At 41.6% G+C, this 26,982-nt stretch overlaps 1 protein-coding gene across 12 annotated transcripts in view; it reads left to right on the top strand.

Annotated features, from left to right (window-relative positions):
* MPHOSPH9 (M-phase phosphoprotein 9) overlaps window positions 1–26,494 on the top strand; it is an 84,197-nt gene extending 57,703 nt beyond the window's left edge. For 7 of the 12 annotated variants that reach the window (XM_074402093.1, XM_074402094.1, XM_039472088.2 and 4 more), the window contains 9 exons: window positions 2,099–2,200; window positions 7,631–7,765; window positions 9,893–10,068; window positions 11,237–11,383; window positions 12,526–12,646; window positions 13,436–13,539; window positions 14,257–14,504; window positions 14,793–14,861; window positions 21,901–26,494. In XM_074402093.1, coding sequence (XP_074258194.1) covers window positions 2,099–2,200; window positions 7,631–7,765; window positions 9,893–10,068; window positions 11,237–11,383; window positions 12,526–12,646; window positions 13,436–13,539; window positions 14,257–14,504; window positions 14,793–14,861; window positions 21,901–22,002 — 1,204 coding nt within the window. In that variant the 3' untranslated portion in view covers window positions 22,003–26,494. Of the gene's footprint in view, window positions 1–2,098; window positions 2,201–7,630; window positions 7,766–9,892; window positions 10,069–11,236; window positions 11,384–12,525; window positions 12,647–13,435; window positions 13,540–14,256; window positions 14,505–14,792; window positions 14,863–21,900 lie in introns of those variants that run through there. The other 5 variants (XM_074402095.1, XM_074402099.1, XM_074402102.1 and 2 more) reach the window with 5 other exon arrangements.
* The last annotated feature ends 488 nt before the right edge of the window (window positions 26,495–26,982 follow it).

The following is a 26,982-nucleotide window of genomic DNA, read 5'->3' on the forward strand; positions in this document are numbered from 1 at the left end:
TCATCTACTTTCAGAAAGACCTGGTTTGGAGACTATATTAATCTGATTTGTTTAATTAGGTAGGGAAAGAATCGTACATGGTATCTATTGCAAATGATTAGAAATATCCAACTGGTCTGGGCGCAGTGGCTCACTCCTGTAATCTCAGCACTTTGGAACTCTGAGCTGAGTAGATTACCTGACGTCGGGAGTTCAAGACCAGACTGGCCAACAGGGCGAAACTCCATCTGTACTCAAAATACAAAAGTTAGCCAGGCATGGTGGTGCATGCCTGTAATCCCAGCCACTCAGGAGGATGAGGCAGAGAAACACTTGAACCCTGGAGGTATAGGTTCAGTGAGCCGAGATCACACCTCTTCACTCCAGCCTGGGTGACAGAGCAAGACTGTAAAAAAAAAAAAAAGAAAAAGAAAAAAAGAAAGAAAAGAGAAATATTTAAACTGACTTGAGAGCAAATTTTATGTTTGTATTTTGATATAAGTAAGGTCCCTTATTTAGAAATTTTATTGCAGTCTTAAGGACTTCCTATAGAGAAGAACAGAAGTGCTGTCTAGATTTCTCATCTGCCTCTCTTCTGTGATTCATTCAGTTCTAGTGATAACTTTCTTATCAGATTGGTATAGAACATCAGCCTTGTTAGAGCTGTTATTTCTCAAATTTTCCTTGGGTCAAAGTAGGCAAGAATTTGAGTTGGAAAGATGAGAAAAAGTCATACGCAGAGTTTAAAACATCAAGCCAGGCATGGTGGCATGTACCTGTAGTCCCAGCTGCTTAGGAGGCTGAGGCAGGAGGATCTCTTAAGCACAGGGATTTGAGGCTGCGGCAAGCAGTGATGCCAGTGCACTCCAGCCTGGATGACAGAGCGAGACCTCATCTCTTAAACGAAGGGAAAAAAAGAACAGCACGAATGCCAGGATATCTTTAAAACAGTCAGTTGGCCAGAGTAGTTATTTCCTGTTGGTAAACTTGAAAATAGGCTTTTGTTTTGAACATGGCACAAATAGATGAAATACTTATATTTTGTTTGCAATATTTTAGCCTCTGCCTCTTTTAAAACTTAGAAGTTTTTTTGTTTTTTTTTTTTAAAGAAAAGTTTTTTGGACTGGGCCTGTTGGCTCACACTTGTAATCCCAGCACTTTTGGAGGCCGAGCTGGCAGATCACGAGGTCAAGAGATTGAGACCATCCTGGCCAACATGGTGAAACCCTGTGTCTACTAAAAATGCAAAAATTAGCTGGGCGTGGTGGCGCATGCCTGTAGTCCCAGCTACTCGGGAGGCTGAGGCAGGAGAATTGCTTGAACCCAGGAGGCTGAGATTGCAGTGAGCAAAGATTGCACCACTGCACTCCAGCCTGACGCCTGGCAATAGAGTGAGACTTTGTCTCAAAAAAAAAAGGATAAACTCTGTTTTTGGAAGTTAAGCCTGGTTCCTCATTGTGAAAGTGTTACCTATTGTATGCATGGTTATATACATATTAGGATTAAACACATTAGAATGCAGTTTATTTGTAACTTTAATTTTATTTTTATTTAATTTATAAATGTGATGTTTTGATCTGTAGTCAAACTTTATATAACTTTATATAACTTGTGATATTAAGTTTGTTTGTGGTTCCCTTTTTATTTAGTTGTATGGAAAATGTTTCTTTGTAGAGTTTTAATGTATTTGTTTTTCTATTTATAGATTCACTGGTTTTTGTTTAGGTTTGTTTGTTTGTTTGTTTGTTTGTTTGAGATGGTGTCTCACTGTGTCACCCAGGCTGGCATGCAGTGGTGTGATCTTGGCTCACTGCAACCTCCACCTCCTGGGTTCAAGCTGATTCTCTTTCCTCAGCCTTCTGAGTAGCTGGGATTGCAGGTGTATGCCACCACACCCGACTGATTTTTGCATTTTTAGTAGAGATGGGGTTTTACCTTGTTGGCCAGGCTGGTCTCAAACTCTTGACCTCAGGTGATCCACCCACCTATGAAAAGGGTTTATGGACTTGAAACTCTTTTATCATCCATTTTCTAGAGGGGTCTGTTAAATAAACTGTGGTTGAGCTATATTTTAAGTTTGTTGAAATATACTTAATTTATCTTATTGCTTTTGAATTAGAATGATTTCAAAACTTGAAGCTCAGGTCAAGCAAGTAGAACATGAAAATATGTTAAGCCTTCGTCATAATTCTAGAACTCACGTGAGACCCTCGCGTGCCAAGTAAGTTATTTCATTTACTCTCTATAAAGTTAGAAATAGGTGCACGCTTCTATTAAGACCAGAAGCTCACTTGTCTAAATCATAAGAAAGGGTTAAATGTCATTAACCCTGAACTTAGATGTGTTAAATTAATTACTGGATATTGTAAACTCTCTTGTGCAGAGGCATTTGCTAAAATTAAGAAATGCAGTAGGATCAAATTGGGAGTAAGGAAACTTGGAATGTATTTTGTTCTTTGCCCAGATGTATGACCTTAGGCAAGTCACTTACCTTTTTTGGAATTCATTTTTATTATCTGTAAAAATAAGGACAAGGGGCTAGAACATCTCAAAAGGTCTTTTTGCCTAAAATTTCAGACATTTTATTCCTATGTTAATGAAAGGAACTACGAAGATGCATCTTCATTAGGTTGTATGGGTTTTCTTTTTAGTTTATTTAGTTCTTTCAGAAATAGCTTGGCTATATCTTAGCATTGTCTTGATGATATCTTTTCAGAATAAATTATTTTCATAGTACACCTGGCTTTTATTATGATTTTAGTATAAATAAAGAATAAGTAAATTATAACTTTATAATGACATTTACCAGAAAAATGATTTTAAATTGTAATTTGTGACCCAAGTTGTAATTGTCAAATGAGAAGCTTTTTCTAGGGCCGGGCATAGTGGCTCACGCCTGTAATTCCAGCATTTTGAGAGGCCCAGGTGGGATGATCACTTGAGCCCAGGAGTTTGAAACCAGTCTGGACAACATGGCAAGAACCCATCTGTATAAAATAAAATAGATTTTAAAAGAAGCTTTTTCTAGGTCTTTGTTAATTAATCTTAGTAAAATATAGTAAATTCTTTTTTTTTTTTTTTTTTTTTAGAGAAAAGATGTAAGTAACAAATTGAACATTTGAGAGAGATAAAAGGAAGAGCCTCGGGTTAGGGGCCAGGGAAGGCCTTTCTTTTTCTTTCTTTTTTTTTTTTTTTTAAGACGGGGTTTCCCCATGTTGGTCAGGCTGACTTTGAACTCCCGACCTCCAGTGATCCGCCCGCCTTGGCCTCCAAAGTGCTTGGATTACAGGCATGAGCCACCACGCCTGGCCGAGAAGGCCTTTCTTTAGAGGAGGCTCATAAGCAGAGGAGTCACCTGTGCATCTAGTTGCTGGAGCAGGAGGTGTGGGGTGAGGGATAGGCAGGGTAGGGTGTCTGGGAGGTGGTTCATGTAGAGAAATTGCCTTGCTAAGTCCTCGGGTAGGAAAGAGCTTAGCATGTTTGAAGAGCCTAAGGGAGGCTAGCATGGCCTGAATATTTCCAGCAAGAGGCAAAATCACATTAGATGAAATCAGAGATTGATCATTTATAGCTTTCTTTTCTTTTTCTTGTTTATTTTAAAACAAGAAATGGGGTTTCACTGTGTTGGCCAGACTGGTCTCAAACTCCTGACCTCATGATCTGCCCGCCTCAGCCTCTCAAAGTGCTGGGGCTACAGGCGTGAGCCACTGCACCCAGCCGATCATTTAGAGCTTTCTAAGCCATGGTCAAGAGTTTGGATCTTGCCCTAAGTCCATTGGGAAGCCTTTGAAGGTTTTTATGTGATAAAATGATGTCATCTAGTTTTTATTTTATTAATGTACCTGCCATGAGAAGATGGAGAAGGAAAGAATGGAAGCAGGAGACTAATTAGGCTGGTGCAGTGCTAGGAGAGAGATGGTGTTAGCTGGGTGGTGGTCAGAAATGGACAAAAGAGAATCTTCGGGAGAGATTCTGGAGGTAGGACCTATAGGACATGGTTGTGAATTGGATGGCAAGGCAAGAAAAGAAAAGGAGGTGTTAGAATAATTCCTTGGTTTCTGACTCAAACAACTAAAGGTACCCAGTTCATATGTTGAACTAGGGAAGAAATAAGAATTTCCATCTTGAATATTTTTGTTCGAGATTCATGTAGATTCTAAGAGGAAATCACGTAGCCAATTATAAATGAATTTGGAGCTAAAAAATAAGGTTTTAGGATGGAATGATAAATTTTGGAGTTGTCTCTTTCTAGATGGTGCCTAAAGCTGTAGAATGGATGCAGACTGAGTGTGTTTAGTGATAAGCAGGCCTGGGGCAGGAACTCTGACACTTTGGTGTCAGATAAGAGAGAGCTGGCAAAGGAAGGTGCTGCCAAAAAGCTAGAGGAAAACAAGTAGCTACCAGGATTGAGTGCAAAATCCACCCCGTGTTTTCCCTGTGCTCTCATACCAGTACAATAATCAACTCAGAAGACTTCTGTGATCTAGAATATGTGGTGTTTCTCCTCACCAGCAAGCAAGCAAGCAGTTAGTTCTTCCAGGGACCTAGCCACTTGTCCTCCCATTCATTTCTGATACTATCTACGCAAAGATAGGGTCAGATCCCATAAGCTCAGGGCTCAGTACACAAGACTACCCCGCTTCAGACACCATTTGCAAAGTACAGACTTCTGGCATGTCTAACCAACTGGCTTCAAGTTGAGGTTCCCATGACTGTCTCTTTGGGTTCAATTAATTTGCCAGAGTGACTCATACAACTCAGAAACATGTTTACCAATTTATTACAGATGATATTTTAAAGGATACAAATAAATAGCCAGTTGAAGAGATACAGGGTGAGGTCTGGAAGGATCTCTAGTATTCGAGTTTCTGTCCCAGTGGAGTTGGGGTGTGCCACTCTCTCTGTGCATGTATGAACTCTTGTTCTGCTCTCCAGAAGCTCTGGATCCCTGTCCTCTTTGGCATTTTATGGAGGATTCGTTCTATTGGCCTGATTGAAGCTTGGACAACTGTGTTGATATGTAACTGGACAGAAAAGATGTGATCTAAACCCAGCAAGGCTTGTCTGTTCAGATTCTTCTTGGCCTCTTTGTGCAGCATTCTTTCCTCCACAGGATGTGGCAGGACCCTCTCTGATTCGAATGAGGGTCTTATGACCCATAATTAGAGTCCTGCCCTGGTAAGGTGAAAGGAAGACATGAGAAGGTTAGAGATTCTGTTGACTGCAACAAGGGATATGGGAGTTATGAGCTAGGAATTGTGGATGAAAATTGGTGGATAATATATGTCATAATCTCACAGTGCTGCTTGAGAGATCAAGGTGAAGACTGCAAGGTCTTTGCAAGCTGAAGGCTAATGCTTATTGAACAGTTTGGATAGAGTGAGGGCAGTAGAAACCCATTCAGAGGGTACTCAAGAGCGAATTAAGGCCAGGCACAGTGGCTGACGCCTATAATTCTAGCAATTTGGGAGGCCAAGGTGGGTGGATCACTTGAGGTCAGGAGTTCAAAACCAGCCTGGCCAACATGTCGAAACCCCATCTGTACTAAAAATACAAAAATAAGCTGGGCATGGTGGTGTATGCCTGTAATCCCAGCTACTCGGAAAGCTAAGGAATCCCTTGACCCTGGGAGGTGGAGGTTCCATTGAGCCAAGATTGTGCCACTGCACTCCAGTCCGGGCAACAGAGCAACACTCTGTCTTAAAAAAAAAAAAAAAAGTGAAAACAACCTGAAAGTCTAACAGCTGGAAAGATGGAACATATTGTCATACACTCAAGCATGATACTGCAGCGTGACAGTGCAGGCAGCAGAGCTGGATTTGGCAGACTCCAGCCTGTGGAGTCACATATGGCTTGAACCACTTGTTTTGTAAGGTCCCTGAGTAAGGCATGGTTTCTACACTCTTAATATGTTTGGGGAAAAAAAGAGTATTTCATGACACATGAAAGTTGTATGATAGGCCAGGTGTGGTGGCTCACACTTGTAATCCCTGCACTTTGGGAGGCCGAGGCAGATGGATCTTCTGAGGTCAGGAGTTTGATACCAGCCTGGCCAACGTGGTGAAACGCTGTCTCTACTAAAAGTACAAAAATCAGCCAGGTGTGGTGGCACATACCTGTAGTTCCAGTTACTCGGGAGGCTGAGACAGGAGAATCACTTGAACCCCGGAGGCAGAGGTTGCAGTGAGCCAAGATCATGCCATTGCACTCCAGCCTGGGTGAAAGAGTGAGACTCCATCTAAAAAAAAAGAAAATTGTATAACATTCAGATTTTAGTGTCTACGGATACAATTTTCATGAAACACAGTTTATTCACTTACGTATCATCTACAGCGGCCTTTGTGCAACAGCAAAGTGTAGTTGCAACACGTTGCTATGCTGAAGCTTGAGGGCAGGAGGCAGAATGGGATGGAGTCTTTGGAGTATTGGTTTTTTAAGGGAAATGTGTTCTCTGGTTATGACAAAAGCCAGTGAGTACCCTCTGAGGTGGCTGGCTGAAGAGTAGAGGGTCACCTCACTGGAGAGAGCAGTCGGGAAGTTGCCTAGTGTGAGAGCAGGAATAGACGTGGAGAAAATGAGGCAGGCTCTAAAGTCTGGGGAATGACTGGGGGTTAACATGACGGTGGGAACCTCAGATGAGCTGGGGGAGTAATAGTCTAGAACTACACTGTTCAGTACAGCCCTGCCAACAGCAACATTACAATTTAAAATCAATCATGTCAACCTAAAATGAGCGAAAGAGACTGACTTTCCAAAGTAGTTTATCTGGAAATGTTGGAGGTTTGCAGTCTGGAGTATGCATGCTATGGTACTGTGCTATGGGACTATGCTTGTGGTATAAGCACGTCCAAAGGGGTTGGGACATAGGACACTTCAAAAGACAAAAGGCAATCCACAGTGCACTAAGCTGTTCTGAAACAAAGACCACTGGTTACAGTAGCATTAGCTCATTGGTGGAGACATCCCTTGTTAGGGATGCTTCCCTGTACAAGCAGGTTATTATCTGGAATACTGTGGTTCTGAGGAATTCCTTTAATAGTTCCCATAATTGGCATCTGTGTGAGAGGGCTGCTCCTTTGTGACCTCCCAGCTCCATTTTGTGGAAGTTTTAACATTAGTGACTCCGTTTTGATACTGAAGACTTTCATTACTAAAATTAACATTTTAAAACTGGTTTTTCAGTCTTACCAGCCACATTTTAGGTGTTCAGTAATGACACGGGACTTGTGACTGCTGCATTGGACAGTGCAGACAGCGTTTCTGGTTTTGCAGAAGATTCTGTTGGACCGTGCTGGTCTGAAGGGTTCAAGAAGGACAGCCCTGTTTAATTCAACACCTTACCCTCATCTACAGTAGGGGCACAGAGTGTAAAGGCTGTGAATGCCTGAGAGGCAGTGAGGGGAATGTTCAGAGCCACAAGTACTTGAATCTTGACTGCGATTCAGGAGCAACAGAAACCTAGAAGAATAACTAAGTTGAATCATAAAACTGTAAAATAGAGTTGTATCTAAAATATAGATTGTTATATGTGGTTTTTAAATTACTGTGCAAATGTGTAAAATACTGTTTGAGAGCAGATTGTTTTATATGCACATACGGTCTGAATTGAAGTGCAGACCTCTGCAGTGCCTGAACTTTCTCATTCTCATAGCACACTAGCAACTTCAGACGTCAGCAGGCGGAAGTGGCTGATTCCAGGTGCAGAGTACTCCATCTTTACTGGCCAGCCTCTGGATACCCAGGACAGTAACGTGGATAACCAGGTGGAGGAAACCTGTAGCCCTGGGTGAGATAACTTTGCTAAAGATTCTATTTAGGGATATTATGTTGTATTAGAGATTTCAGTTGCTTTTAAATGTTCAGGAAGCCTTCTCTTTGGTTCTTTAATGTCTTAATTTTGAGAACCTGACTTTTGTTTTACTTTGAAAGGCAACTACTATTAGAATACTTTACTTCCATGAGCTCTGCAGAGCTTCCCCACCTGTGCTTAGTGGCACAGTATGGGTTTGTGATTAGGATAGGATGGCGATCCTCAGGCCAGGTGTGGTGGCTCACGCCTGTAATCCCAACATTTTGGGAGGCCAATGTGGAGGGATCGCTTGAGCTCAAGAGTTCGAGACCAGCCTGGGTAGCGTGACAAAAATCCCACCACTACAAAAAATATATATATATGTTAGCTGGGTGTGGTGACGTGCGCCTATAGTTTCAGCTACTTGGGAGGGTAAGGTGGGAAGATTACCGGAGCCTGAGGAGGTCAAGGCTACAGTGAGCTGTGATTGCGCCACTGCACTCTAGCCTGAGCGACAGAGTGAGACCTTGTCTAAAAACAAATGAGGATGGGCGCGATGGCTCACACCTGTAATCCCAGCACTTTGAGAGGCCGAGGCGGGCAGATCACCTGAGGTCAGGAGTTCGAGACTAGCCTGACCAACATGGTGAAACCCCATCTCTACTAAAAATCCAAAATTAGCTGGGCATGGTGGTGCAAGTCTATAATCCCAGCTACTCAGGAGGCTGAGTCAGGAGAATCACTTGAACCCGGGAGGTGGAGGTTGCAGTGAGCCGAGATCATGCCATTTCAGTCCAGCCTAGGCAACAAGAGTAAAATTCCATCTCAAAAATAAATAATAAATAAAACAAAAGATGTTGATCCTTTCCCACTTCAGATGGCTCTGGACAGCCTGAGCCGTGAGCCTGTGTGAGCAGCTTCAGCCGCTTACTCCAGGGTGCTGTGCAGATGCTATTCCTCTAAGTGTAGGAAGTTAGAAGGATTGGAAAGCACTGTATGCAGGTTTAATTTTTTTTTTTTTTTTTGAGACGGAGTTTCACTCTTGTTACCCAGGCTGGAGTGCAATGGCGCAATCTCGGCTCACCGCAACCTCCGCCTCCTGAGTTCAGGCAATTCTCCTGCCTCAGCCTCCTGAGTAGCTGGGATTATAGGCACGCACCACCATGCCCAGCTAATTTTTTGTATTTTTAGTAGAGACGGGGTTTCACCATGTTGACCAGGTTGGTCTCGATCTCTCGACCTCGTGATCCACCCGCCTCGGCCTCCCAAAGTGCTGGGATTACAGGCTTGAGCCACAGCGCCCGGCCGCAGGTTTAATTTATTTGCATTGCAAAGCGTACTCGTTGTGGAGTATAATTGTCAACCTGTTATTCTCCTAATAACCCCTGTAAAGTATGTCTTTTAGCTTGGACTGTTATAACAAATTACCACTGACTAGGTGGCATAAACAACACACATTTCTCTACCTTTGGAGGCTGGAAGTGCAAGATGATGGTGCCGAGTGTTTGGTGAGGGCCCTTTTTCCTGCTTATGTCCTCACATGGCCTTTCCTTGGTGTCTTTGCACAGAGAGAGTGCTCCTGCCTCTTTCTTTTTTTTTGAGATGGAGTTTCAATGTTATTGCCCAGGCTGGAGTGCAGTGGCACTATCTCAGTTCACTGCAACCTCTGCCTCCTGGGTTCAAGCGATTCTCCAGCCTCAGCCTCCTGGTTAGCTGGGGTTACAGGCGTGGGTACCACACCCAGCTAATTTTATATTTTTAGTAGAGATGGGGTTTCTCCATGTTAGTCAGGCTGGTCTCAAACTCCTGACCTCAGGTGCCTGCCTCGGCCTCCCAAAGTGCTGGGATTACAGGGTGTGAGCCACTGCACCCAGCCCTCTTCCCCTCCTCCACCCCCCCCCGCCCTTTTTTTTTTTTTTTTTTTTTTTTTTTTTAAATAAGGGCATTAATTTCATCGTAGGGGCTTCACCCTCCAGACCTCATCCAACCCTAATTACCTCGTAAAGGCTCCACCTCCAGAGATCATCATGTTGAAGATTAGGGCTCCAATGTGTATGTTTGAGATGGGGTTAGGGGTGAGATGTTTGGTCCATAGCACTATATGTCTTAAAATTATTGTTTAAGGTACAATTCACCTCTGGAAAAGGATTCTTCACTTGAAAGTTCATCAACAAGCTTGTTGATAAAAAAGCAAAGAGATACTTCAGACACGCCGATCATGAGAGCTTTGAAAGAAGTTGATGAAGGAAAAATATTTAAAAATTGGGGGACACAGACAGAGAAAGAGGACACCTCAAATAGTGAGTATTTCCATGTTTGAGATAGACGGATATAGATATATTTTCCCCATTTATATTGTCTTCTTTCCAATTAAAATCTTTAGTTAATGAAATTAAAAGTTTTAACTCTGTAAACTTGCTATTTTCCTGCTACTTCAGCTTCATTTCATAGATAATTGAATGTCCTAGTTAAATAATTTATCACAGTTCTGGCATAATATGTACCTTTTTTACAAAGTAAACCACATGTTACATTCTGATTATGAAAGAGGCGTACATGGCATTCTGGTTTTTTTTGAGACAGTCTTGCTCTTTCACCCAGGCTGAAGTGCAGTGTACTACAGCTCAGTGCAAACTCCACTTCCTGGGTTCAAATGATCCTCCTGCCTCAGCCTCCCTAGTACCTGGAATTATAGGTGCCCTCTACCATACTCAGCTAATTTTAGTATTTTTAGTAGAGACGGAGTTTCACCATGTTGGCCAGGCTGGTCTTGAACTCTTGGCTTCAAGTGATTCACCCACCTTGGCCTCTCAAAGTGTGGGATTACAGTGGTGAGCCACTGCTCCCGGCCTTACATGGCATTCATAAGGATATTTGAGACATTTCTGTCAGTTTGTCTTACTTGCACACAGCAGAAGGCTGTGATAGGCATTTGGTATTTATGAAGTAAGATACAGTATTTCCTATTCTTTCTTCCCTTTTTTAGTTACCGAGCATCTGTAGATAAGGCAAACAGTGTCTTTAATACTGTGTTTTTTCGCAGGTCCAGGTCACCAATATGTTTCCTTTTCCTTTGTGCTTGCTCGCCCAGAACCCTTAAGTCATTCTACTAGTGTCTCTGGGGTTACATCTCCCAAACAGTGTTGTAGTAGATAAATTAGTAACCTGCTTTCTAAAAATAATCCTCTTGAAAAATCACCTTCAATGCCGATTGTAAACAGGGAACGAGAATGAATTCATTTAAAACTCCCACATTTTTCTTCATCAAACATTTTTTTATCATTGTAATGCGGAGTATTTGCAAATAGTCATATAACCTAGCCGGTGAGAATAAATGCTTTGAGCAGAACCTACGCTGTGTAGAGGACCTGGCTTGGTGTGTAACCACCTGTTAATAAAGGTGGATAACTGAAGCTTAGACTTGTTTTGATTTGTTTTTTGTCTTTTTGTTTTTTTGGTCTGCCGTAGAATTAGTAAATCCTCGGCAAACGGAAAGTTCAGTCTTTGCAAGTCGTTCTCCAGAAAAGTGTGCCCAACAGAGACAAAAGAGACTTAATTCAGCCTCACAGAGATCATCATCTTTACCACCTTCAAATCGTAAATCAAGTACTCCAAGTAAGAGTTGGATGTGTACATCTCTTGGGTTCAAAAGTGTGACCTCTGAGCTGCGCCTGCTATTTGCCCATTTCCTGTTTCTGTTGTATCCTTAGCTCCCTAGTAGAGTACTCTGAGCAGAGGACCCCTAAATTAAGATCTTGTTCGTAAATGAATTTGTCTGATCACACAGATACTACAAATATAAATGAAGAAATCTGCTTATTAAAGTGAGATTTTTTTTGTTTTGTTTTGTTTTTTCTTTTTTTTTTTTTTTTTTGAGACGGAGTTTCACCCTTGTTACCCAGGCTGGAGTGCAATGGCGCGATCTCGGCTCACTGCAACCTCCGCCTCCTGGGTTCAGGCAATTCTCCTGCCTCAGCCTCCTGAGTAGCTGGGATTACTGGCACACGCCACCATGCCCAGCTAATTTTTTTGTATTTTTAGTAGAGACGGGATTTCACCATGTTGACCAGGATGGTCTCGATCTCTTGACCTCGTGATCCACCCCCGCCTTGGCCTCCCAAAGTGCTGGGATTACAGGCTTGAGCCACCACGCCCGGCCTCTTTTTTTTTTTTTAAAGCGAGATTTTTTTATTGTCCAGTAAATTGTTTGCAACTAATACTTAAAAATACTTCAGAGTTTTAAAGATACTAGACTGATATCCAAACATTAATTCAATCAAAGTAATTCAAGCTAGTCTGCAAAAATACTTCTTATATATTTGATCTCAAGTACTCAGCATTAGTCACTATTTTTCTTTAACCAATTACAGGTTTGGTTTTAAAGTTGAAGCACTGGATTTCTGTCCTAAATTTTCATTTTCACACCAGCTAAGGAGATTCTTATTATTGTGTTATAGGAATGTTCAGTAGTGTACTGCTGTTTCCATCTTATTTCCAGTTGACTTCTAAAATCCTGAAAAACCAGTTTTGAGTCAGAGTGCTGAAAGTACAGTCTGATATACTACAGTGTTACAGTGGTTACCTCTGAGTGTTAGGATTATGAGTGATTTTACTTTTTTGTACACTCATTTCTCTCTCAAAGTTTTACACTGAAATTATATTCCTTTCAAACTTAGAAAAAAAAAACTGAAAAAGAAACTGTTATGCTGATATAATATATATAGAAGGAAAAGAATATTTTCTCATTTTCTCTATAGCAAAAAGAGAGATTATGCTAACACCAGTGACTGTGGCTTATAGTCCAAAGCGATCCCCTAAAGAAAACTTGTCCCCAGGATTTAGTCATCTGCTTAGCAAAAATGAAAGCAGTCCAATTCGGTAAGTTATCTAAAATTGTAGAAAAAAGTTCACTGTATTAGTGACTTTTTTTTTTTTTCCAAATGCTGACTTATGTCTCTAGCTATCACTGATTTTTCAGTTATCAGTGGGAACTCTGTGGATTTCATTTAAATCATAAGTGAAGGTCATACTACAGCTAAAGTACTACAGTACAATGAACACAGTTTTTAATTATGTAAACTTGCTGCTGCTAGATTTTAAATATCACCTCAGCACCCCATTCAGGTTTTGTATGTAGAATGATAGTTCTTTGTTTTCCTGAAAAGGTTTATGATACAGGAAAACTTTTGGGCCATTTGTACAGGAAAGTAGGCTTTACTGGTATGGCCCTGGCACCAAATACATGTTTACCTGTGCTGCTGAGACATTGTCCCCTCCAAAGTGTGAGCAGCTGTGTGTGCTGTTGGTGGGGAAGGATATTGCTTCTTGGTTCTAGACCTAACTCCGACAGGCTCTTGGGGAGATGAGTTAAGCACATTGAACCTCAGTTTCCTCTTCTATAAAACGGGGATAATAATAACAACCCTGCTTATTTCATAAGGTTTTTATAATGAGATAATGTATGGGTGTTTTAAGTCTTTAGTATGTAAATGCAATTTTGTTAGAAACTAGAAATGAAATTTTAGTTTTAGAAAATTATATAACCAGCTTTCTTTTAAGAAAATACATAAATATGTGAGTTAGCTGGATGCCAGCTCATCTTTCTAGTGGAGATAGGGAAAATCAGTTAACATTTTTTTCTCACAAGTAACTTGCTTCATTCAATAGATTTGATATACTTTTGGATGATTTAGATACTGTTCCTGTGTCAACATTACAACGTACCAATCCAAGAAAGCAACTCCAGTTTCTTCCTCTAGATGACTCGGAAGGTATCTTTTCCTAAAAAATATTAGTTATGGTTTTAGTCATTCATTTTTTGAGATTCTGGTATCTCTCAATGTTCTAAATATTATAATATCCTGCACTTAAATATTTTCCTACTTAAGGGTTTCTGAAACTAAGCACTCATGTTGCTATGTGTTGTTATGTCAATGTTGTTATCCTCATTGAAAAGTTGGGAAACTGAGGTACAGGGAATGTTGATGTTTAATTACCAGGGCCATACTGTTCAGTTATTCTCTTTACTTTTGTTCTCTATATGCAGCATAGGCTTTGGGTAACTTTTTTTTTTCTCATTTATATTCTAAATATGGAATAAAGCTGTAAGACAATGTATATGAAATCACTTGGGTAGGCCCTCAAAATGTTAAATGTTTAGTGTTAGTGTATGTCCACTAAATGTGATGGATTAGTTTTTAAACTTTTTTTTTTTTTTGCTTTAAGTTTACTTAAAGTTAATTTACATTTACATGAAGTTTGCTTAAGTTCGTTAAGGGAAGTTGTGAAGATTGTCAGAGGGCAAAGCTTTTCTTTGGAGAAAAAAGCACTGACTAAATGTGATTGATTATTATTATCTCTTTTCATTACTTTTTTGGACCATATAGCAGCTACGTCCAGAAAGTTAAATTGGGCAACATATTTAATAATGTATGCAATCTACTGGAAAAATAGATAAGAAATATAAGCAATTCTTTCCTCTCTGACAGAAAAAACATATTCTGAGAAAGCCACCGATAACCATGTTAACCATAGCTTTTGCCCTGAACTGTTGCCAAATGGAGTGAAGAAAGTATCTGTGAGAACTGCCTGGGAGAAGAATAAATCAGTTAGCTATGAACAGTGTAAGCCGGTTTCAGTAACTCCACAGGGGAATGATTTTGAATATACAGCAAAAATTAGGACCCTAGCTGAAACAGAACGATTTTTTGATGAACTTACAAAAGAAAAGGACCAGGTAAAAACCAACAAATATTTTTTAAAAATTGTTTTCTGAACTTAATGCTTATGTCTAAGGAGAAGGAAATTATTGAGTCAAACCTGTCTCAGGATATTACAACAAGGTAGCATACCAGAGCTGTGCTAGCCACGGATTTGAGCCATGTGGTTGTTACTAATTGACAGAGGGAAATTAAGTTGAGATGAAATGGACAAGGAAATACTAAGCCAAAATCTTTTCTTTCCATTCTGTGTGACAAACCTCCCTGCCAGTAATTTAAACATATTTTTTTCGTTGTGTTAACAGATTGAGGCAGCACTAAGCAGGATGCCTTCTCCTGGAGGACGAATCACTTTACAGACAAGATTAAATCAGGTGAAATGTCTTAGCTTGAATCTGCTTTAGATGCTTGATGCCAGTCAGTATTCCATTTATCTAAGAGGGGTTTAAAAAATCATGGCACAGTGAAAATCAGACACACTGAAGTAGCAGTCAAAACTTTTAGCTTTTACAGGAATTATTTGATTATAGCAATTTTATAACTGCAAGCTAGCTTTCAGGAATAAAAATTGATTTTACCTTTAGACTTAGAGAAGAAGGTGTTGATGCTCTTGTATTTTCAAGAAAGTAACTTGAGAGCAAATGGCAATATGCTTTTCAACAGATTTTACACTAAGTTAGTGCTCACAGATCACCTCCCTTTTTGCTTGATTTCTCTCTTTCCAAATCTGTAATTTATTTCTTAACTCCTTTCCATTAGCAAGCATATAGAATGGTTACACTTTGCAAATTCAATAGCTGTAGAGGTTTAAACAGTGAACTGTGGGCCGGATGCAGGGGCTCACGCCTGTAGTCCCAGCACTTTGGGAGGCTGAGGCAGGTGGATCACCTGAGGTCAGGAGTTCCAGATCAGCCTGGCCAACATGGTAAAACCCTGTTTCTACTAAAAATACAAAAATTAGCTGGGCGGTAGTGGTGGGTGCCTATAGTCTCAGCTATTCAGGAGGTTGAGGCAGGCAGGAGAATCACTTGAGCCTGGGAGGTGGAGGTTGCAGTGGGCTGAGATCGTACCACTGCCCTCCAGTCTGGGGGAGAGAGTGAGACCCTGTTTCAAAAAAAATGGAGAGCTGTGAGCTGTGATTCCACTGTTGAGCAAGAGGTGGTGCAGGCGATGTGGCCCATGTGCATTTCTTTTAGTTGCTTTTCAAAGAGAATTAAAATACAGGAAACCATGAGACATTTAAAATCGGCTCTTTTAGGAACAGTAACAGTTTAAACATAATAGCAAGTGTGTATCTCTTCTATAACCACATGTTTTGGCATCTCATTGCCTTTACTTCAGTAAAGGTTAATTTTCAGATCTGTGATATCAGAAAGACAAAACAGCGAGGACTTTTCCTGGGGCTAATATCCCCAACTTACTTATTTATTTACTTTGAGATGGAGTCTTGTTCCATTGCCCATGCTAGAGTGCGGTGGTGCGATCTCGGCTAACTGCAACCTCCGCCTCACGGGTTCAAATGATTCTCCTGCCTCAGCCTCCCGAGCAGCTGGGACTACAGGCACGCATCACCACACCCAGCTAATTTTTGTATTTGTTTTGTGTTGTTTTTTGAAATGGAGTCTTTCTCTGTCACCCAGACTAGAGTGCAGTGACACTCACTGCAACCTCCGCTTCCCAGGTTCAAGTGATTCTCCTGCCTCAGCTTCCCGAATAGCTGGGATTACAGGCCCCCACTACCACGCCCAGCTAATTTTTGCAATTTTAGTAGAGGTGGGGTTTCACCATGTTGACCAGGCTGGTCTTGAACTCCTGACCTCAGGTGATCCTCCCACCTTGGCCTCCCAAAGTTCTGGGATTACAGGTGTGAGCCATTGCACCCAGCCCCTAACTTCTTTTTTTCTGATTTTGCCTATTTGTTCTGATAAATTAGTCAATAATTTATAAAACTCAGTTAACACATGAAATTTATTTATTTATTTTTTTGAGATGAAGTCTCGCCCTGTTGCCTAAGTTTGGGTACAGTGGGCCCATCTCGGCTCACTACAATCTCCGCCTCCCAGGTTCAAGTTATTCTCCTGCCTCAGTCTCCCCAGTAGCTGGGATTACAGATGCGGGTCACCATGCCCAGATAATTTTTTTTTTTTTGTATCTTTAGTAGAGACAGGGTTTCACCATTTTGGCCAGGCTGGTCTTGAACTCCTGACTTGTGATCCATCCACCTTGGCCCCCCAAAGTGCTGGGATTACAGGTGTAAACCACTGCTCCCAGCCAGGAAACTTTTTTTTTTTTTTTTTTTTTTGAGACAGAGTTTGACTTTTGTTGCCCAGGCTGGAGTGCAATGGCGCAATCTTGGCTCACTGCAACCTCTACCTCCCGGGTTCAAGTGATTCTCAGCCTCCTGAAGTAGCTGGGTTTATAGGCATGCACCACACACCTGGCTAATTTTATATTTTTAGTAGAGGCGGGGTTTTTCCATGTCAGTCTGGCTGGTCTCAAACTCCAGACCTCAAGTGATCTGCCTGCCTTGGCCTCCCAAAGTTCTAGCCAATATGTTTTTTTTTTTTTTGTTTTTTTTTTTTTGAGACAGAGTTTCGCTCTTGTTACCCAGGCTGGAGTGCAATGGCGCGATCTCGGCTCACCGCAACCTCCACCTCCTGGGTTCAGGCAATTCTCCTGCCTCAGCCTCCTGAGTAGCTGGGATTACAGGCACACGCCACCATGCCCAGCTAATTTTTAGTATTTTTAGTAGAGACGGGGTTTCACCATGTTGACCAGGATGGTCTCGATCTCTTGACCTCGTGATCCACCCGCCTCGGCCTCCCAAAGTGCTGGGATTACAGGCTTGAGCCACTGCGCCCGGCCTCCAATATGTTTTTATATAATGAATAGCATAAATTTGTTCTGACTGTCAAAATAAGACTTAATGGGGGCTGGGCATGGTGGCTCACCTGAGGTCAGAGTTTGAGACCAGTCTGGGCAACATGGTAAAACCCTGTCTCTACTAAAAATACAAAAATTAGCCGGGCGTGGTGGTGCACACCTGTAATCTCAGCTACTTGGGATGCTGAGTCAGGAGAATCACTTGAACCCAGGAGGCAGAGGTTTCAGTGAGCTGAGATTGCACCATTGGATTCCAACCTGGGCGACAGAGCAAGATTCCATCTTAAAAAAAAAAAAAAAAAAAAAAAAAAGCCCGGTGCAGTGGCTCACACCTGTAATCTTAGCACTTTGGGAGGCTGAGACGGCCACATCACAAGGTCAGAAGTTGGAGACCAGCCTGACCAACATGTTGAAACTCTGTCTCTACTAAAAATACAAAAATTAGCTGGGTGTGGTGGCACGCGCCTATAATCCTAGCTGATTGGAAGGCTAGGGCAGGAGAATCACGTGAATCTGGGAGACGGATGTTGCAGTGAACCGAGATTGCACCATTGCACTCCAGCCTGGGTGACAGAGCATGGCTCTGTCTCAAAAAAAAAAGAAAATGAGACTTAAAAGGCATTAGGCCAAAAACTTTCAATTCAGTAAGAAAAGTGGCAGCAACAAGGGGCTGAGGATGCTCTTGTATGATTCATAAACTGGACCAAAAGATGAAAAGTTACCAGTCTCACTAATGAATAAAAGCCATACAGGTTTAAACATCTTTTCTTGGGCCAGATGCAGCGGTTCACACCTTTAATCCTAACACTTTGAGAGGCCAAGGAGGGAAGATCTCTTGAAGCCAGGGGTTTGAGGCTGCAGTGAGCTATGATCACACACTGCCCTCCAGCTTGAGTGACAGAGTGAGATGCTGTCTCTGTAAAAAGCAAAAAACAAAACAAAAAAACACCATGGCTGGGTTCATGCCTATAATCATAGTGGCTCATGCCTGTAATCCCAGCCCTTTGTGAGGGAGAGATGGGAGGATGGCTTGAGCCCAGGAGTCTGAGACCAGCCTGGGCAACATAATGAAACCTTGTCTCTACAAAAAATAAAAGATTAGCTAAGACAACCCCACACCTTTTAAAAACCTATAACTTTGGCAGGTTATTTTTGTTTTTCTAATTTTAGCCATAACATTAGCACACAGTATTTTTTTCTTTCTTTTTTGCAGGGGGCAGAGGGGGAGACAGAGTCCTGTTGTATTGCCCAGACTGAAATATAGTGTCACCATCTCGGCTCACTGCAACCTTCACCACCCAAGTTCAAGTGATTCTCATGCCTCAGCCTCCCAAGTAGCTAGGACTGCAGGAGTGTGCTACCATACCCAGCTAATGTTTTGTATTTTTAGTAGAGACGGGGTTTTGCCATGTTGGCCAGGCTGGTCTCGAACTCCTGACCTCAGATGATCTGCCTGCCTTGACTGCCTGAAGTGCTGGGATTACAGTCATGAGCTACCACGACCGGCCATGGCAGGTTTTGGTGGTGGTGTTGTTTTAAAAAAGGTTTCAGGATGGAGAAGAGCTTATCTTCATACACTGCAGGTGGAAGTAGAAATTGTCTCAAACATCCTGGGTTACAACTTGACATATATCCAGAGCCTTAGAAATTTGCATTTCTTTGGACCTGGCATTTTTATTTCTGGGAATGATTCCTAAGGCAGTACTTATATGTGCAAAGAGATACATTTAAGAACTTTATTGCAGCCTTATTTATGATACCCAAAATTAGAAGCAACCCAAATTTCTAATAAAAGATTTTTGGTTAAATATGTTACTGCTGATGGAATATTGTATGTTAACTTAAAAGGATATTATACAAGGGTATTTTATAACATGAAAAGTTTAATTGAAAGATTTTTTTTGTTTTGTTTTTTGAGACTGACTCTCGCTCTCAGGCCAGAGTGCTGCGGTGAGATCTCGGCTTACTGCAACCTCCACCTCCTGGGTTTAAGTGCCACCTTGCCTGACTAATTTTTATATTTTTAGTAGAGATGGAGTTTCACTATCTCGGCCAGGCTGGTCTTGAACTCCTGACCTCAAGTGATCCGCTTGCCTCAGCCTCCCAAAGTGCTGGAATTACAGACGTGGGCCACCGTGCCTGGCCTAATTGAAAGATATTTTGAGGCCGGGCAAGTGGCTCATGCTTGTAATCCCAGCACTTTGGGAAGCTGAGGCAGGCGGATCACTTGAAGTCATGAGTTCGAGACCAGCTTGGCCAACACGGTGAAACGATGTCTCTACTAAAAATACAAAAATGTTAGCCAGTTGTGGTAGTGCGCCTGTAATCTCAGCTACTCGGAGGCTGAGGCAGGAGGTTTGCTTGAACCTGAGAGGCGGAGGTTGCAGTGAGCCAAGATTGTGCCACTGCACTCTAGCCTGGGCAACAGAGTGAGACTGTCTCATAAAACAACAACAACAACAACAACAACAACAACAAAATTTGAAATAGAGTTTGATTCTCCTCTTAGATTTCTTTCTTTCTTTCTTTTTTTTATTTGAGAGAGTCTCTCTCTGTCGCCCAGAAGACTGTCTGGAGTATAGTGGCGCAATCTCGGCTCACTGCAGCCTCCGACTCCAGGGTTCAAGCAATTCTCCTGCCTCAGCCGCCTGAGTAGCTACGATTACAGGTGTGCACCGTCACGCCTGGCTGTATTTTTAGTAGAGATGGGGTTTCACCATGTTGGTGAGGCTGGTCTCAAACTCTTGACTTCGTGAACCACCTGCCTTAGCCTCTCAAAGTGCTGGGATTACAGGTGTGAACCACCATGCCTGGCTGGTTTCTTTTTTAATTTTTTTGAGACAGGGTCTCACTCTGACTCAGGCTAAAGTGCATTGGCACAATCATAGCTCACAGTAGTCTTAACCTCTGAGGCTCCAGCAGTTCTCCAACCTCAGCCCCTTGAGTAGCTAGGACTACAGGCATGCACCACCACACATGGCTAATTTTAAAAATTTTTTTGTAGAGGCAGGACCTCACTGTGTTGCCCATGCTGGTATCGAACTTCTGGCCGCAAGTGATTCTCCCACCTTGGCCTCCCAAAGTGCCGGGATTACAGGCATGAGCCACCATGCTTGGCCTTATTTTTCTTTTTAAAAATGGTATGCGTGCAGTGGCTCATGCCAGCACTTTGGGAGGCCAAGGTGGGCAGATCATCTGTGGTCAGGAGTTCAAGACCAGCCTGGCCAATATGTTGAAACCCTGTCTCTACTAAAAATATAAAAATTAGCCAGGCATGGTGGTAGGCACCTGTAATTCCGGCTACTCAGGAGGCTGAGGCAGGAGAATTGCTTGAGCCTGAGAGGCAGAGGTTGCAGAGAGCTAAGATTGTGCCACTGCACTCCAGCTTGGGTGATAGAGCGAGACTCCATCTCCCCCTGAAAAAAGAAAAAAAAAAGTGATATGCATATATATGTATGCAGAAAAAAATAGGAAAGAGTAACAGTTATTTCCTTTTGCTTATTTGTCTTCTAAATTTTCTATATTTTAAGTGTTTTATAATGAATCCTTTTGTAATTAAAGCTAAAGAAAAAAATTTAAGCTTTATTTCAGGACACCATTGGAATTAATACTGAATAAATTATCTAAAAATAAAGCTGGGTTTGGTGGCTTATGTCTATAATTCCAGCACTTTGGGAGGCCGAAGTGGTTAGATCATTTGAGGCCAGGAGTTCAAGACCAGCCTGGGTGACATAGTGAGACCTTGTCTCTACAAAAAAAAAAAAAAAAGTTTAAAATCAGCCAGGTATGGTGGTGCCTGCCTTTAGTTTCAGATACTCGAGAGGCTGAGGTGGGAGGACTGCTTGAGCCCAGGAGTTTGAGGCTGCAGTAAATTATGATCATGCCACTGCAGTCCAGCCTTGGGTGACAGAGGAGGACCCTGTCTAAACAAAAACACAAAAGTATCTATAATGATATATAGTCTAGGTACTATTTAACAGTAATATTGTTTATTTTAAAATAGCAATTGTTAGGTCAATTCATTGTAAAATCTTTTTTTTTTTTTAAAAGAAAAGTATCCTTCAGTGTTTTTTGTTTTTTTCCTTTTTAACTTAGAAATTTTGGTGAGAAGAAAGTTATTTGATCTATGTATGTATGTGTGGGATGCAGCACTGATCAGATGTGTCCGTTTCTTCTGGTGAAATGTGTGAAGCCCCTCCTGGGCTTCTCTTGTACTGTTCTCACTTCAGCAGAGCCAAAGAATGATCCCCTTCCAGTTGGTTATATTGCTATTACTAGAATTTCCATGTACTCCATGTGCCAAACATATTGAGAACACTTTAAAGTGCAGCAGTTATTTTGAATGGTTGAAAAGCTGATTTATATTGTTCAGTTGAAAAGAAGTCATAAGGTGATTTGTGTTGAAAGCAAAAAATAATTGTATTTTTAATGTTTATACTTGCTCTTTTGCTAAAAGAAAGGTCAGTTTGGTGGTGATTATAGAACTTGATGCAGAATTCTAATTAAACTTTTCCCATTGTTTTCATCTAGGAAGCCTTGGAAGATCGTTTGGAAAAGATTAACCGAGAACTGGGTTCAGTTCGCATGACGCTAAAGAAATTCCATGTTTTGCGCACCTCTGCAAACCTTTGAGATTTGTAGCCATTAAATTTTGAGATGTTTTTGTTTGCACTAATGTATAATTATGCAGTCAGAAAAGGCAAACTATTTTGTACTGTTTATAGGCCTTCAAACAGTAGTTTTACAATCATGCTGTTCTTACACTTGCTATTTTATACTTCAAATGGCCACATATTTTCAAGATATTTTTGTTATGCTCAGGAATCTCTTGTATATTTTACTATTTAAAAAGTATTATTTTTAAATAGTATATGTCTCCAATTTATATCAATAAGAAAATGTAAGCAGGGGAGGCAGCTTGTTTCTAAACAAATAGTGGTATCCTTTTACAATTAACTTTGCACACTAATTTTATAAACTTGTTCTACATTGTAAATATGATTGATTTTTTTAAAAAATAAAGCTTAAGGGCCAGGCGTGGTGGCTCACGCCTGTAATCCAAGCACTTTGGAGGCCAAGTGGGGCGGATCACCTGAGGTCGGGGGTTCAAGACCAGCCTGACCAGCAAGGTGAAACCCCGTCTTTAAATAAATAAATAAACCTTAATAGCTTCCATAAAGATAGACTATTAGATGTTGAATACATAAAAAAACAATTACAGTGTGTCTTGGATTTCAGTTGTGTTGAGGTTTTTAAAAAATGATAATGCAATTCCTATTTGAAACATGTCTTAGAGTGAATATCAGCATAGTAATAATGGACTATTGGAAAGCTTTGAAAACTATGATATAACTTATTTTGTTTTCTTTAAACTTTATTGTTTGTAAGAAAAATGAGAGGGATTGTAATTCTCTAATTTTATCTTTCTAAAAAAGTTAAACAATTGGAGCAGCATATAGCTCTCTGGCCATTGTTCTGAATTAACTTGTGTCCTACCCTGGACAATAAATGGACAGATAAACCCTTTGAAATACAAGCCCACCACCCCGTGAGGGATTAAGAGAGCGGCCTGGTTTTCTTAGCGTGCATGACTTCAGCTGTCTGTCAGAGTTGTCATCTGGACATGTTCACCCCTTTCTAGGCCCTTTCACCCTGGCCAAAAAGAGAAATAAATACTTCCATTGTAGGTGCTGTAAGAACACTATGCTTTAGATTATCACAATCTACTCTATTTGTTAATGGACAGGGAGTGTGTCTGGATGGAGCGTGGTGCCTTCCCCTTGGCTTTGCAGAGGGCTCCAGCCCACTGCCTCTGTGGTAGCCACTGGCTCTCAGAAGTAGTGTGTGGGCAGGAGGCTCTCCTCTGATCCAGGAGCATTGGCAGGTTTGTGTTGGGACTGCCGGTTAAATTGGAGCTGTGTAGCTATAAACTTTTTGGCAGCCAGTCGGAAGAACACAGTGCCCCACATATTCCAGCTCAGTACATGTTGATAAACAAATTCATCCAAACTTTCAAAGTGAATTCGTACTAAACATGCTCAGGTTTTAAATTTTGGTTTGCTTTTGAGCTTTTCCTCCTTATGTGGCTCTTAGTAATAAGTAGTTAGACTGAATCAAGCCATCTCGGTTATTCCAAGCAGGATCTCAAATGATTTTTAAGTGTCCTTCACCTGAGTTTCACCACAGCCCTGCTCCCTTCTCAGCAAGGAGGACAGCCTGTCTTTGCTGCCTACTCTTGCAACTTTTGAAGACTTCGGGCTAATCAAAATTACTTATAATTAGAATCAAGTGCCTTTATTTTTTTAAGACAGAGTTTTGCCCTTGTTGCCCAGGCTGGAGTGCAATAGAGGCATCTCAGCTCACTGCAACCTCTGCTTCTTGGGTTCAAGCAATTCTTCTGCCTCAGCCTCGCGAGTAGCTGGGATTACAGGCACCTCCCACCATGCCAGGCTAATTGTGTGTGTGTATTTATTTATTTATTTTTTTAGTAGAGATAGAGTTTTACCATGTTAGCCAGGCTGATCTCAAACTCCTGACCTCATGTGATCCACCCATCTTGGTCCCCCAAAGTGCTGGGATTACAGGCATGAGCCACTATACCCAGCCTATTCTTGGTATTCTTCATTCTTGGTTTTCTAGCCTTAAAAATAAAAAATCTAGACATGGTTAAAAAAACATTCATTTTAATAAAGCTCCGGTACAGCTTGTGTCAGGACCTAGTAAGACCAACTTTAATATGTTCCTGGACATGACAAAAACTAAATTGTTAGGATATTTCCTTGTTCTCTACTTTTATTATAAAATCTACTATATTCTTAAGAATTAAAAAAAAATGCCATTTCAGAAGAGATGATAGTTTTATCTTGCCAAGGAATTATCTTCTTAGTAGCCTATATTGGCTTATTCCAAAAAAGGCGTTAAGCTCCATCAAAACATCTTCTGCACCTCTCTCTCAGAAAGCATATGCTTTGATATTTGAAGTGTGTAATAGATTGGAATTATCAGTCACTTATTTTTAAAAAGTTTATTTTTTCTTCATAGCTGTGAAGAGGGAAACCAAGGAAAATTCTTTCTGTTATCTTTCCCTTTGGTAATGCTTATCTGACGAACACTCAACTGAAAAAGCACTCAAAAGTAGGAAAGATGGCAATTCTAAACAGCATTTTAGAATTCTATTATTCCAGGGAGGTAAACTATTTTTGTTGTTGGTCTGGGGCTGTGCTGCAGGTATTAATAGTAAAAAACAAACACCTAGGCAAATCTGCCACTTCTGGGAAGTGCCTTCTAAAATGCAAATAGAAAGTGAGCTCTCTCCTGATGCCTGGATCTGCCTCCTTCCTTTCCACTTTTAAGCCTCTTTGCAGGAGCTACTCCTGAGGTATGGAAATGGCCTTTGGGACTGAAGGACTTTTCCAACTGAAGCAGCAGCAGATGTAGCTAAAGTGCACAGCTAGGGCTGTGCAGAGCTGGGCTCAGGACAAGAGAGGAGAGACTTGGAGCCAGAGAGACCTGGTCACATCCTAGCACAGGCCTACCTTCCTCAGCTATAAGATGAAATAAAACTCCTTTCATTAAGGAAGCTTTTGTAAAGTGCCTGGTACTTAGTAAGTGCTCAAGAAATACTACATTTGAGATTCATTGAGTTAATAGCTTTTGATGGAGCATATCTTTTTTTTTTTTTTTTTTTTTTGAGATTAGCTCTATCTGTTGCCTAGGCTGGAGTGCAGTGGTGCAATCTTGGCTAAGTGCAACCTGTCTCCCGGGTTCAAGCCATTCTACTGCCTCAGCCTCCCCAGTAGCTGGGATTACAGGTGTGCACCACCATGCCCAGCTAATTTTTGTATTTTCAGTAGAGACGGGTTCTCACCATGTTGGCCAGTCTTGAATTCCTGACCTCAAATGATCCGCCAACCTTGGCCTCCCAAAGTGTTGGGATTATTAGGCATGAGCCACCGAGCCCAGCCTTGAGGTAGCATACTTTTTAAAATAAAGTAGATTATGTGCCGGGTAGTTAATTTAACTGCCTTGGACTGACATTTCTGTTTGGTGGTCTAAGATGTTCTCTTCATCCTTTGCAAAAAACATAAACTTTTTTTGGAGTTTAAATTGAGCCTTCCCTCTGGTGTGTGTGGTTTGTTTTTTTCTTTTAAGGATCAAAAACTTAAAAAATTTAAAACCTGTCAAGTGTAAGTTCAGAAAACACTTTGGTCTTAATTGGTGACTTGGGGGTTATTTGATATAAATATAGGCTGTTTTCCTAAAAGTTATTGCCAGTATCCTCCAAATAATTGCTCCTTCTAAAGGTGATGGCCTGTGAGCAGAACCACACATTGGAGGTGCCTCCCAGTGGGCGTTAGGAGATGTACGCGGAGCCTAGGACTTAGCCAACCAGAAAGTGTCCCCTTCTAACCCAGAAAAGCCACGTGCTTTGCTGGATGGTGTTTGAATTCTGAACGTTGCACCTACATATGTAGTAAAAGCAGACACTTGTCACTTTAATTTTAAGATATCTCAGAAGTTTCTGCTAGATTTCAGTGTGTCACTTGTGCTGAGTCTTTAAGAAGCTTTAAAAAATAAATGCACACCTGTAGCCTTTTAGGATTCATACAGGTAGATTATATTTACCTGTCATGAGGGACAGGTAAATGGTTGACAGTTTCAGGTTTGATTAAACCCACTATATCGCACAAATTTTGCTGGAAATAGTTTCCTGCCCTGCCAAGAGTTCTATGGTAGTTTGATAATAAACTACCCCAGTATTCTTAGGACCTGTGTTAGTTACTAAGTCTTTTCTGCCTGATTTGTGCTTTATTTCCATAGACCCCTCAGATATGTGAGGAATAAAGCCATAAATGTGCATTTGCTGGACATTATATACTATGTCATCTCTATGACTACAGATTTCAAGGATAATTTTTACTCACATCTAACAATTTCACTGTAACAGTGACCGATAATGTGAAAAATGTGCTTTATACAGTGCTGCTGGTGGGTAGACAAGTGCTTGCTGCAGATGTTTCTGAATCTAGCCAGATCCTAGAGTCATCAGGCTGTAAGCTCTGCGGGAGCAGGGACCATCTCTTTCTTGCACCATAGGCACTCAATAAATACTCGTGGCTGTGAACTGGCGTGTGACCTTCGTGTGTTTATTCCCGCTGGCTGGCTGGCTGCGGGAGCAGGTTGGTTGTGATGTGAAGTCCCAGGCATAGAGAAGTCCTCGAGTGACGGATTAAGGGGTGTCTATCCAGGAGCACAGTTCCCTCTGGGGCTCTGTGGGCTCCGCAGATCTTTCTGGATGGATCCTAGGGCACCTCTTAGTGGAGGGAAAGAGTTGAGGGGTTCTAGGTGACAATGGGACGCCTTGGCCCGCTTCGGCGTGGTCATGGTCAGGGGCATCTGGAGGCGAGTCGGGAACGATGGCTTTCCTGGCCCGTGCCGCTGGGTTCTGCCATGACCCCAGGAGGTGAGCAGCCGCCAGGGGCTCGGCCGCCCGGCTCCATCTGGGGGCATCTCGGCCGCCTTAATTTTAGCTTGTCCTCGCCCCTGCAGGGGAGCACCGCAGTCTCCTCAGCCTTGTAAGGTGATAGTAGGGATGGGTCTCCCATCACGAAG

The sequence above is a fragment of the Saimiri boliviensis genome, chromosome 7, assembly GCF_048565385.1.
Source record: "Saimiri boliviensis isolate mSaiBol1 chromosome 7, mSaiBol1.pri, whole genome shotgun sequence".
NCBI classification, from domain to species: Eukaryota; Metazoa; Chordata; class Mammalia; order Primates; family Cebidae; genus Saimiri; species Saimiri boliviensis.